Consider the following 12122-nt stretch of genomic DNA (forward strand, 5'->3'; position numbering starts at 1 on the left):
CCTTCTGCAAGGAAAAGGACGCTATGTGCTTCCTTGACATTACAGTACAAAGCCCTGAGTCAACAGGCCACATAAGCTTAAACCAACCCAAAAAAAGGCTTTCCTCACCTTCTGTCTTGCTGCTGAAGGGACTGCCTTGTCCCTCTCTCTCCTCTCCCCCAATCACCCCCATTCACCCCAGGAACAGCCTCTACCCCATAGCAAAGAAGTACACAAAAACTAAGTGAAAATCAGCCTCTTCCTGTAAAATAGGCACCACTGAGCTCATGAGCTGTTTCCATTCTAACACACCAGGGAAGCATTCTGTATCTTTTGCTCTGGGAGGAAAACACACACCAGCTGTTCTGACTTTCACAAAAAATTTACATTGAGCACTCAGTTTTCTAAGAAGTCTGAATTTCTCCTTGTCACTGACACCCAAATATACAAACCAGCTCAAAGCCAAAAATTCTCAAAACCACAACCCTGAGGAGTCACTCTGCAGAGCAGATCAAAAAGAAATCCAAGTATGGAGCATCTGCTTTGAAGGTCTTCTTTAATCAGGCTCCAAAGGATGAATTCAGCAGGGCAGAACAGATTCTGCAGATTTATTTAGTTACTTTTTTTATGTTTTAGTTCAGAGTCAAATTCTCTCCATTCTCAGGTTACTGAAGGTATTTCAGAATGAAACATCAAATACTAGAGACCTCCCAGAAATCCATGTGACTTACCTTAGGTAATTAACACGCTCTGAGCTACTCGCTTTGAACCAAAAAGTTTCAAGAGGATTTCACTAAGGGTGCAAAGGGCTCCATGCCTACTTTTTGGGTTGGGTTCGTTTTCATACAACTTCCTGCACAAGGTGGGGGAAGCACAACATGCACACATGCAAAAATCAGCTCCATGGAAAATGTATCAGTGTCCCTTATCAGCTATTTTTGCTTCCACTGAAAATCACTTTTAACTTAAAGTTAGTCTGTTGTTAACTGAAACCATATATTTCCATTACAGCAATAGTGTAGAGGGCCAGAGTCTCAGATGCAAAAAATAAAAATAAAAAAAATTTAAAATTTATACGAGCTCAAATTGCTAACTGGGAGGATTTTGTGTGTTGCATGTTACCTATTAAGTGGTCACTGGAAAAGCAGCAAAAGTAACTCGAGTCTGTGTCATGGAATTAGAAGAGAGCAGTAATATTAATAAAAGCCCAGCACTATAAATAGAAAATGAGTAGCACACCTCTTTTAGGAAGCACTGGCACCCAGAACATTAGAAAGGATGAACAGAGTGAGATCTCTTTTATACACATCTGGACACATACAGCTTTCCTGGTTTCTGAAAACAGTGTGCATCAGAAGTAGAGTTTTTCTCTGTGGGTACCTACACATTAATTGGCAACCTCATTTGTTATCCTGCTAACACCATTAACAGTACAATAGCTTTCACACAACCTTCCAAGCTGTTTTGCTAGATTCATCTCTGTATAAAGTAGTGGGAGATCACCCTTTGTTTTGGCTGAGGCTCCTGGATCTCAGCATTTTCTGTCTGAGCCCCAGATTTTATGTATTTTATTTATGCAAAAGCCCCCTGATTTCAGCAGAACCATTCAAACACACAGCTATATCCACAGCAAGCACTCACAGAACCAGGGCAGTGACCAAACACAATGTCATTCCCATTATTCTGCTGTTCTCCCAGCACAAAAACCTTTTTGGTCTTCTACAACGTTACCTCATACCTTGTCTGTCTTTTTTTCTTGTTTCTCCAATATGGCCATGTTTTCTTTCAGAACTTTCACAATCTCAGCAGGATTTTTGTGCGATTTACTAAACAAAGGCATGGTCTTCCTCCACCTGGCTTTCTTCCTTCAGGATAGAAGAGGACTGCCTTAAATCAAACAACAAGCAAAAACAGCTTTTAAGGCTTATACAAAAACACAATAAAACACACATAGACACTATGAACAAGAAAAGGTTGCACCTCATGCACTACACTTTGCTTCAGCCTACCAGTGGAGCAGTGAAAGTTCTCATGTGTAGTTCTTGCAAGTTCATTGAGGATTCACAAGCCACCATTAGAACATGAAAAGCAACTACTCAGCACCTGCACAGGAGCTGGATGCTTCCTGCAGGGAGCTCTGACCTACAGGTCAGCACTCCAGCAAGTCCATGCCCATGCCCAATGTGTTTTGGACACTGCACATCCAGCAGGCTACACTGGATTTCACATATGGGTTTCTGTCAGACTTCACCAGCTCCATCACAGGGCAGAAAACCAACTGTGGGTGACAGCACACCAAAAGCACCCTTTGTTTAAAGCATTGCAAAATGTAGTCCCAGCTTCTCCGCCATCTCTCCTTCTTCTTCCATTGCTTTGCTTTGTCAGCCTAGGGGATCTTGAGAGGAAATTATTTAAGCTATCCCCTAAGTCTGACAGACTTCAAGAATCTGTGGGTCAGATCTCACTTGTGTAGAACATTGCCTGAGTTAAATAAAGAAGAGAGGATCAGCCCCAAATATAAACACAAACATATTCATTACATTCAAATGACAGACTGAGCATTTTAATGAAAATGGATTGTTTGTTTAATATGAAATGTTCTTCTTCTGTATGGTTAGAAAGGCAAATACTACATCACTGTATTTATACATGAAAGAAACCAAGTAGCTCAGTTTCTGCTTAGGCTGTGAATTCTTATGGGTTTTGCTGAGGGTCCAATACAAAGATCTATTGAAGTCAATGACTGACTACAGATGGGAATATGTTCTGGTTAGAAGCCCAGCACTGTTCTGGACTGCATTCCAGTTTGTACAATAAAAAAGAGGTAAAAGGGGAAAAAAAAAAAAAAGAACAAAAAGCAAAAAATTATCTCAAACTTTCATCTCCTTCCACAACACAATAAAATCACAATTCCTCCACACACATATTTGTAAAATTAGTTGTGAAAACATAAATACACACACAAACTACTTCAATCCCATTATTCACCAAGATTTGCTGTTGAAAAAAAGCTTTATATGAGAGGTTTCAAACAAGAGAACTACAGAAACACAATTCGCACAGTTTTAAAAAAACCCAGTGGTCCCAAAGAACAAACTTCTCTCATGCTTCATTGTTACTATGGGCATAGTACAGAATCCATCAGGAAATATGATCCCATTTGAGACATACATCCATGTGTTACTAATCCCCAAATAACCTATGGAATTAATACTCAGATTGGGCATACATTCTATTGCAACTATAAATAGTAACCATATAGAACAGCCAAGTACGAAATGAATTCAAACTTTAAAAGCAAAATCTATACAGACTTTGTCCTAATATCTTATTAAAATAATTTCAAAACACTTCTGTAGAGTATCTTTACAAGAAGAGTTTCCATGACACACAGGAAATCTTTTTGAATGTCTTATTTAAACCAAAAGCTCTTTTACAGTGTCCAAAATAGGTGAGTTTGTATATAGCTTCTCATTTGTTGCTAGGTCAGTTTTACAGGGATATTTTCACATTCAGTGCCTGAAACCTCTCGACTTTTGAGTTCCCATTTTCAAGCTCCTCACGGTCCTGCTCAAACTCATTTTTATTTCTCCAGCTTTGGCTACATGACCTTCACCGCTCAGCAGAGCTCCCAGCTGCAGAGTCCTGCTCCCATGCAGCTCAGAGGCGCAGGTTTTGGCAGCACCAGTCACCAGAGCAGAGTCTCAGCCTGACAAGGTGCAAGGCTGAAGCCTGGGTGCACTAACAAGTCACCCTTTGGGGCACACACAAGCACTGACACAGACTGTGATGACAGAATTACACAATAAAGTTGTTTAGGTGCTGCTAGCAAGCGCCAAGCACTCTGTATTCCCAAATGTGGTGCAAATAGAAGATTAATAATTCACAATACACTTTGAGAAGGACCTTATTCTGCATGTTTTTATTATCCTGAAGGCATGGCATGAGCATGTGATGATGCAAGAGACACAGAGTCTGAAATCAGGAGCTTAACAGGCAAGTTGCATTTCAGAAAAGAATTCTTTTCATCCAGGGTGGGACAGGTATATTCAGATTGCTAAAGTCATCCCTTCATCTTTTCCTCTCAGAAGTCTTCACACAAAGGAAAGAAATGGGGGAGATAACTTGATTTTTTAAATTAAGAGCTCATGAGCTTAACGTTCTGAGATTTTTAAAAACTGAAGTTCACATTTCTAACAGAAATGCTAACAATAAACTATTTTTTCCTCTCAAAAGTAACTTACATGGCTGTCTAGAGTAATGTGTCTGCATTTCAAATAATCACTAATTTTACCATAGAACCAGCACTTTTCCACTGCACAGTTCCAGTATCACCAGCAAGTCACCAGAGCACTGCTCAGTGATAAAACACCATTTTTTCCCACTACATTCCCTACCAGCAGCTTAATCACAACAGCAAAAACACCAATAATAGGGCAGAAAGGGACTCAAGAAACTGTTTAATTCATTGTTCTGTTGAACAGAGCCAAGTCTCTGCATTACTTCATTAGATTACCAAGTTTTAGATACAAAGCAAAGAGGGAAGAGCCACAGATGTGCATGAAATAACATTTTTGGATTCATCCCTTTTCAGGATACAGTTTTTAACCAGGCAAAAGATGATCATCACTTCAGAAAATGCATCCTGGCAGCTGCAGAACCTTTTGGTTGCCCATGCAGGAATCTTCTAGGGGGACACAGCTATCTTCTAGCTGCTCACAACTACAGGCAGAAGCACATGGGGGTGAAGTCACTCTGCTGAGATTTGGGAGTTGTATTCCTTAGCCTTATGGCTGGCCATCCAATAAGGCAAGTGGCAAAAGGAGGACTCCTCTCCTCCAGCTTTGCTCCCCATGACTGGAGTTTCCAGAATCAAAGAAAGCACAAGCTCTTATTAAAGAATCTTTTATCACAGCTGGGCATTCCTGTCCTGTCCTCCTCTTTGTACCAGCCCTCTGCTCTCTAAGCTTTTTCTTGGAAGGTTTTCTGTTCAGTAGAGGCACTAGTTTGGTTTAGAGGCCCTATTAGTTACATCGCTTATTTTCAGTATGATTTTTGGAACTTGTTTTTTTCCATGCACCTAGTCCTCTGTCAAGGTTGCTTGAAATTTCACAGTAAGTTAAAAGTTACCATGAGAAAAGAATTGGGATGAGAAGTGGACAGTGTGACCACATAAGCCCCATTCTCTCAAGAAATCAGTCTAAAAATAACTTAAAAACTAAGATGAATGACAACTGAAAAAAATGCAGCACAGGCTCACCAAAGGTAGCTCATAGAATAATGCCTTATAAACATATTTTTAACAGAGAAAACAGAGTAGAATCCATGTATCTAATATGGAAATGCACCAATTTGAGTACAGTACCAAAAAATTAGTTGAAGAAGAAAATTATTGTGTCATTTGACTGAGAAGGCAAGAGCAATCTGTGGATGGGATCATATTTAGAGAGGCACAGGAATTAAGAACCTATCAAAAAATTGTGGTTACTGAAAATAGAAAGATATTATCAACACATTACAGGACTGGAATATCATTACCTGGGAAACTGGATGGAGTCAAGAACAAAGGTAATACAAATGGGATAAAAGTTAAGAGTAGAAGGTATCAGATAATGCTGAATGGTAGATGAGACACAGTTTGTAGATGTTGCAGATCCTCAGAAACATTCAAGATCAGATTGGACAGGACTCTGAGCAACCTGATCCAGTTGAAGACCTCCATGACAGAGGGAATTGGACTAGATGACCTTTAAAGGTTCCTTCCAACCGAAATCATTCCAAGAATATCTGCTTCAAGCTGAGGACTTGCCATGAGAAATGATGAAAGCAAGCAGCTGGTGACATATACAAACACACAAGTACTTTACAGATGTGAGAAAGACAGATGCAAATTTGTGATGAATCACAAAAATAATGGTCAGTTGAAATCCAAGGGTATCTATGCCTTTGTACACAGTGTTGATAGACCTTCATACAGAACACTGTACACCCAGAGTCAAGTAGAATCAACAGAGGTTAGAGTGGGTGGAGAGAATCACACTGGATGGGCAGAAAAATGGGAAGACCAGCGTGTCTTGGAGGCTAAAGGTGCTCACCTTCGTAAGTTTAGAATAAAAATACAGAAAAGCTGAAAAAAGTTATTTCAGCTTAAATAACAATAACACTTTATTTATGCAGAAGCAAATGGCTAAAAACTGCTGATGTATAAACTTCAGCTGGAAATGTAAAGGTTTCCACCCATTGGAGCTTTGAGGTTTTGAAATGACCTAATCTACCAGGCACACTACAGAGCATCTGTTCATAAATTTTTGACAGGGCTGTCTGGCAGCAAGGGACAGGACTGAATGAACCCCTTTCTTTCCCACTTTCTAGGAAAACTTTTCCATCTAATGGTTATTCAACATATGTTTTCATAACATCAAAAATGGATTGTGGACACTCCTGAATTCATAATGGAGAACCAGCCAACTTGTGAAACATTTAGTTTTGATGATGTTATTTCAATGGTGCTCTTGAGAGCAGCTTATGAGACCAAGGAAAGAAACAGCTGTATCCTACCAGACCAACTCTCCTGGTCTCAGAGATTGCCTCTCCCAGCCATGAGGAAAATGCCTTGGCAGTGCTGTAGGAGGAAATGAAGTTTCCTAAGCCTGCTGTTTCCATCAGTGTGAACATGACATTTCAGACACCAGAGTTGGAGTGTCCAGCACATTTTAGAAACTCTACTTTTACAAAAGTACTTCATGGAATACCATTCCATCTATGTTTGGGAGAAAAAAATGGCACTGATTTTATGTTAGATAAGCCATAGAAACACCAAAAGGAAACAATAATTAACCACTTTCTAAATGTCAGCCTGTTTCTATTCAAGTCAGGAAAAAAAAACCACACAGACCAAAGCAGTGAATTGAATCCAGAGCTGGATGTGGTTTACAAGACATGACTTTTAGGGTATTCAGTAGCTTGTCAAAGTAGCTTGCCTTCATATTGAGGCCATACAGTCTCTCACAGGTCTCCAACTCCCCACACATTCAACAAAGATGGAAAACACAATTTCAAAAAACCTATCTACCTACTTTTATTCTGTCTCCTCTGCAAAGGGAGAAGCTGAAACACAGAGAGATGACAAGACTTACCCAAGGCCACAAACAAAAAAATCAGTGGCTGTGTCAGGAATGCAACCTAGATCATGTGACAACAAAGCCGACACTTTATCAGGCTTCAAAATATCTCTTCTGCCAGTTTATCTGCTCATAAAGAGAATGTACTAAAAAAAAATTCAGCACAGCTATAAAGTACAGAAAGAGATCTAGGTCTGATTGTAGGCACTCTCCACAATTTCTCTGCTTTTAAGTCAAATGCTTCCTCAAAATATCATAGTGCAACTGAACTTGGAAGCACAATGAAAGAAAAATGCACACAGCAACACCACTCTGCTCAGCAGCCCATCCCACTATGAAGTGACTCAGTGAAGCAGCTCAGTAGCAAAGGCTTCTTCCTGCCCACAACAGCAAGAATGGAAGAGAGCACGTGAGCCCATCCATGCACTCTTTGCAGACACTCCTCTGGACAAAACATTTGGTCTCCAAAAATAAATGAGAAAAAAATTTTCCTTCCCATGGAGTATCAGACATTGTCTTGCCTTAGCTCCCAACCTTCATCAAGTTATTGATCAGAATCAAAACACTTCAATAACTCATATCGTGTGAGAGTTTCCGGAACAGAAAAAAAGACCTTCATTTCCCAATCACTGCAGTGTGCCCATGACCCACATAGGTCCTGGTCCCCAGTTAGAACACTTTCTTCATCATTTTGTCTAATTCAGTCTCCACATAATGGAAGAGGTCCTCATTTCTCCCTCCTGCCACATTTGGGAAAGCTGTTGCAATGACAGAGCAATATCTTCAGACCAGGAGACGGAAGCCCCCATGTGTGGTGAGCACCCAGAGAAGCCCAGTGCAGTCTCCTCACACAACCCACGTTTTACTTGATATGCAGAAGGAATCTAGGCTATGGAACAAGCAACTACTCTGCAAATTCTCCTTATGAGTTGCAAATTTTGGAAGGTACACTGCAAATGAGACAAAAGATTACCAGAAGATGGGACAGTTTTGTGGTTAGGGTGAATGAATGCCATCCATCTCTGCTTGGCAACTTGATTTTTCTAAAAACTCCAGAATTTACTCATCATAAGCTTTGATGTTGCCTACTTGTTGCATTACCTGAAATGAAGAGGGATATTAGCTGAAACTTCACCTGAACACACAAAACATCACAGTAATGCCTACCATCACCACACATGTCATTTTTTTAGCAGATGGTAAGCATCCTGAAGATCAGACTGGCAAAAGAAGTAGGCAGCTCTGCCCTTAATCTGATCACCTCTACAGAATGAGAATAATAATATCACACCATTGTTCAATTCTGTTATAAAACTGAAGGCACTTACGGTGATGCTCCCCTCAAGTGCTATGATGTAGCTCTAAGGAAGCACTCAAAAAAATTATTAACTCTTTTTATCTGAGTGCTTGAATGCCACTTAAGTAAAAAACAATTAAAAAAACCCCTATATATACAGTCTTTCAGCAAACACAGTGGATAAAATTAAACACCAAAAAGCAGTCTGGTCACTGAGGCACTCTATTTTGATAGATGCTTTGTTCTGTGATGGTGACACCCTGCCCCACATGTATTCCCATCCCTACAGCCTCTGTGGGAGCCATTCAGCTGTTGCAGGGCCACATGGAGAGCCAGATCAGTGAAGTGACCCAGGTTAACAAGAAATAGCCTGCTGGGGAAAAAAAAAAGGTTACAGGTTTCCAGTCCAGTTCTGCCCAGACAGAGTCTAGGGCTGTACCAGCACAAGAGGGAAAGAAGGGAATGGGAAGAGGGTAAGGCTGCTGGAGCATATGCTACAGCTCAGATGTTCACCAACCATACCCAGAATGGGGCAGTGATGATCATAAAGGGGGTATAAATGTGTGGCAATGCAAACAAAATACTAATCATAGAATAGTTAGTGTTGGAAGGAACCATAAAGGTCATCTGGCTCCAAGCGCCCTGCCATGGGCAGGGACACCTTCCACTAGACCAGGCTGCACAGAGCCCCATCCAGTCTGGCCTTGAACATTTCCAGGGATGGGGCATTCACAGCTTCTCTGAGAAACCTGTGCCAGTCTCATCACCCTCACCATAAAAGATTCCTTTTTAATACCTAATCTAAATCTATCATGAGTAGGGTACAGAGAACAGAATTGAAGTTAAGGACATTTTGCTACCTTGTGTCCTTTTATTGGAAGTCCTGTGTTTTCACATCCACTATTATTATTATTATCATTATCATTATCATTATCATTATCATTATCATTATCATTATTATCATTATTATTAATTTATTACAAAACAGCATTTGCACACTGCAATGCCAGGTAACATTCAGATTCTCACCCATGCAGAACTGGCATCCTGTGGCACCATACTCACACCACCACCATTTATGTGTATCACAGGATCACATAGGCTCTCCCTGTCATGCTAATGAACTAGCTAGAAGTGGTAGGTTATTACTTCACATTCAATAAAACTAGAAGTATACAAGAGGTTTTAGAAATATACAGAGTTTTTACAGCCACCAAATTTGCAGGATTGATGAGTCAAGAATATTTGGAATCCCAATTTGCATTTGCTACCACAGAGACCTTTAAAACCTAAAGGATTAAGAATTCAGTTCCATGCCTAACTGTAGTCCATAGCAAAACTCCCACAAAGTCAGTCATGCAGAAAGAGCTCTCTTAACAAACGCCTCTGAAGTACACACAATTCTAACAGAAGAGCCCTTAACAGCTTTTCATTTACTCAAGTAAAAGGAAAACCAAGTTAAATATCCATTTCTAGTAGGAATAGTATCTGTAGAAATAATGGAAGCTGGTAACATAATTTAAATAACACAGGCAGCAGCCAAGAGGGAATACGACTTCCTCTAAATTCATTAGTGAGGAAGATGGATACTATTTTTGTATTTGGTCCAATTTTACTAAACTTACCTCTCTACACAGCATTCACTTGATCAAGTTTGTAGCAAGTCCGCTGTGTTACTTTCAATAGCTTCAATAGTAATGGATTAAAATAATTTTCTATAGCAGTAATTTCACTTCACTCATAATATTAGTTCAAGAAAGAGCCTTTGCTTTTAAGAAAGACCCCAACTTCCCTTAAGCTTCATTAAAGTTCTGCCTGATAAAGACTTCAAGCATGGCCCGTGGCACAGAATCAGCATTTCCAGTGGACAGGACCTGTGGGCTGCAAACGAGGAGGAGCTGGGACATTCACACGGGCTGTTCCTTGTGGCTGCTCTCACGGGCGCTCATCTTCCCTCCATCTCCCTCCTTGCCCTGCCTTATGCAAGTGGCCACGCTCTCATTCCTCTGCATCTCAGGAGCCAGCCCGCAGCTGCAGGCAGCCCGCGGAGAGGAGCGGGAGAAATGATATATTGCAGATATTTTATTTTTGGAAACCACACTGTAAATAAAGCCATTTCCAGAGATATTCCATGGACACGGAGTGCTTGGTCGCAGAGCCAGCGCCTTATGTAACAGGAGGAGCATTGTTTAGGGTTGCCTGCGTTAAAGAGCCACTCCTGGTAACACAGTTTACAAAGCTATAAAAAGCTACCAGCCTAACTATCGAGAGCGAGCAGGCAAGCGGTTTGTTACCAAAAGGCTGGGAAAAAGGAAAGTTTCGTTAAACCCCTCAACTTTCCGCGGCTCGGAGGCCATCAGCCCGGCTGGCACTTACCGGGGTGGGAAGCTGGGGGCTCCTAGCGCAGCCCCATGGCCAGGTGCTGAGGACAGCTCTGCCGCCTCCCGCCCGCGCCGCCGGCAGCGCCCTCAGCGAGCTCCCATTAATCCCGCTCGGCTCCCGCGCCGGTCGCCCGCAAGCGGCAGAGCCCGGGGATCCCTCGGTTCGGCCTCCCGCTCCTCTCCCGCCGGGCGCCGTCAGCCTCTGGAAAAGCGTGAGCAGAAAGGATCTCTTGGACATGCACAGGCGCTCACAAGCAGCTGTAAATTTCCACTCCCCGCTGCCTGCGGCTGCACTCCCGGCTCCTCGCCGTTCCTGCTCCGACGAGCTCCGTGCCTGGGTGTGCGTTTTCCCCCACTGCCCTCCCCGCTTCCCACTCCCTCGCTCGTCTTGCTCACAGGCTCACACACACACACACACACACCCCAAACTCCACGTCAGAGGAACGCGTGGAAAAGCGAGGGATGAAGCGATCACTCCGCCGAGAGATTTCCCCAGGGTTAAGGGAGGACATGCGACAATTTCGCATCACTTCTGTAAGTTTCCATTCCTGCCCAAAGTCTGCCGGTGCAGGGGGAGGCATCGCTGACGGCTCCTCGCACCATCACGTGGCGTAGGCTGCTGGAATTAAATTATTCACCTTGCCGTCCTGCTAGGAATGCAAATAAGGGAGCCCAACAGCGGGTTGTTGTTACAAGATAATAAAAAAAATCAACATGCTCACGCACCACATCTTTCGGCAAAGTCCTGTCCAGAAAAGCTGCAGATAAGCTGCTTCCTGCCTGACTATATATTATTACACAAAGATCCAAATACTTTTCCACAACAATACTTGAGGGGATAAAAACACCCACCCATCTGCAGTATACTCTGAGCAAAATTTAAATCCTGATGAAGAAAAACATTACCCCTAAGTATTTTTTCAAAGGCTAATGTGATGGGGGAAAAAAATCATAAAGTATTCTGAAACAAGCACTACCAGCTATTATCAAGTGTACGAATACAGCAAAATGTAATTAAAGGAATTTTTAGTGCTTCATTTTTCTCTCTCGGCAACAATTGTTTGGCAAGCACCACACATTCCCAAAGGGAATGGCAAGTGCTGTCCCCTCTGCCCCCAGCTGCTAAGAGCAGGGGAAGAAGGATGCTTTACTACAGGCACTTCAAGGTGGGATTTAAAATGTATCTTCATCTGGATCTTGGCCGAGTCCCAGCTGGGATGTGTGCCCAGCATGTCTTTCTGCCAAGCTCTCCAGCTTGGGGGGAAAACTTTACCTCCCATCACTTCTTCCTCAGGGCATAGCCTAGCCAAAGTCCTACATTATTAAAAATCATTTGCTATGCTA

At 42.0% G+C, this 12122-nt stretch overlaps 1 protein-coding gene across 4 annotated transcripts in view; it reads right to left on the minus strand.

The window, feature by feature from the left end:
* The window catches only part of CAB39L (calcium binding protein 39 like), a 43736-nt gene extending 32413 nt beyond the window's left edge, over positions 1 to 11323 (minus strand). Inside the window, exons 1-3 of one of the 4 annotated variants that reach the window (XM_058018670.1) lie at positions 11201 to 11323; positions 10774 to 10980; positions 1718 to 1866 (exon numbers count right to left, since the gene is read on the minus strand). In XM_058018670.1, coding sequence (XP_057874653.1) covers positions 1718 to 1819 — 102 coding nt within the window. In that variant the 5' untranslated portion in view covers positions 1820 to 1866; positions 10774 to 10980; positions 11201 to 11323. Of the gene's footprint in view, positions 1 to 1717; positions 1867 to 10022; positions 10420 to 10773; positions 11145 to 11200 lie in introns of those variants that run through there. The other 3 variants (XM_058018671.1, XM_058018669.1, XM_058018672.1) reach the window with 3 other exon arrangements.
* Between the last annotated feature and the right edge of the window lie 799 nt (positions 11324 to 12122).

This window comes from Melospiza georgiana, chromosome 2 (assembly GCF_028018845.1).
Source record: "Melospiza georgiana isolate bMelGeo1 chromosome 2, bMelGeo1.pri, whole genome shotgun sequence".
NCBI classification, from domain to species: Eukaryota; Metazoa; Chordata; class Aves; order Passeriformes; family Passerellidae; genus Melospiza; species Melospiza georgiana.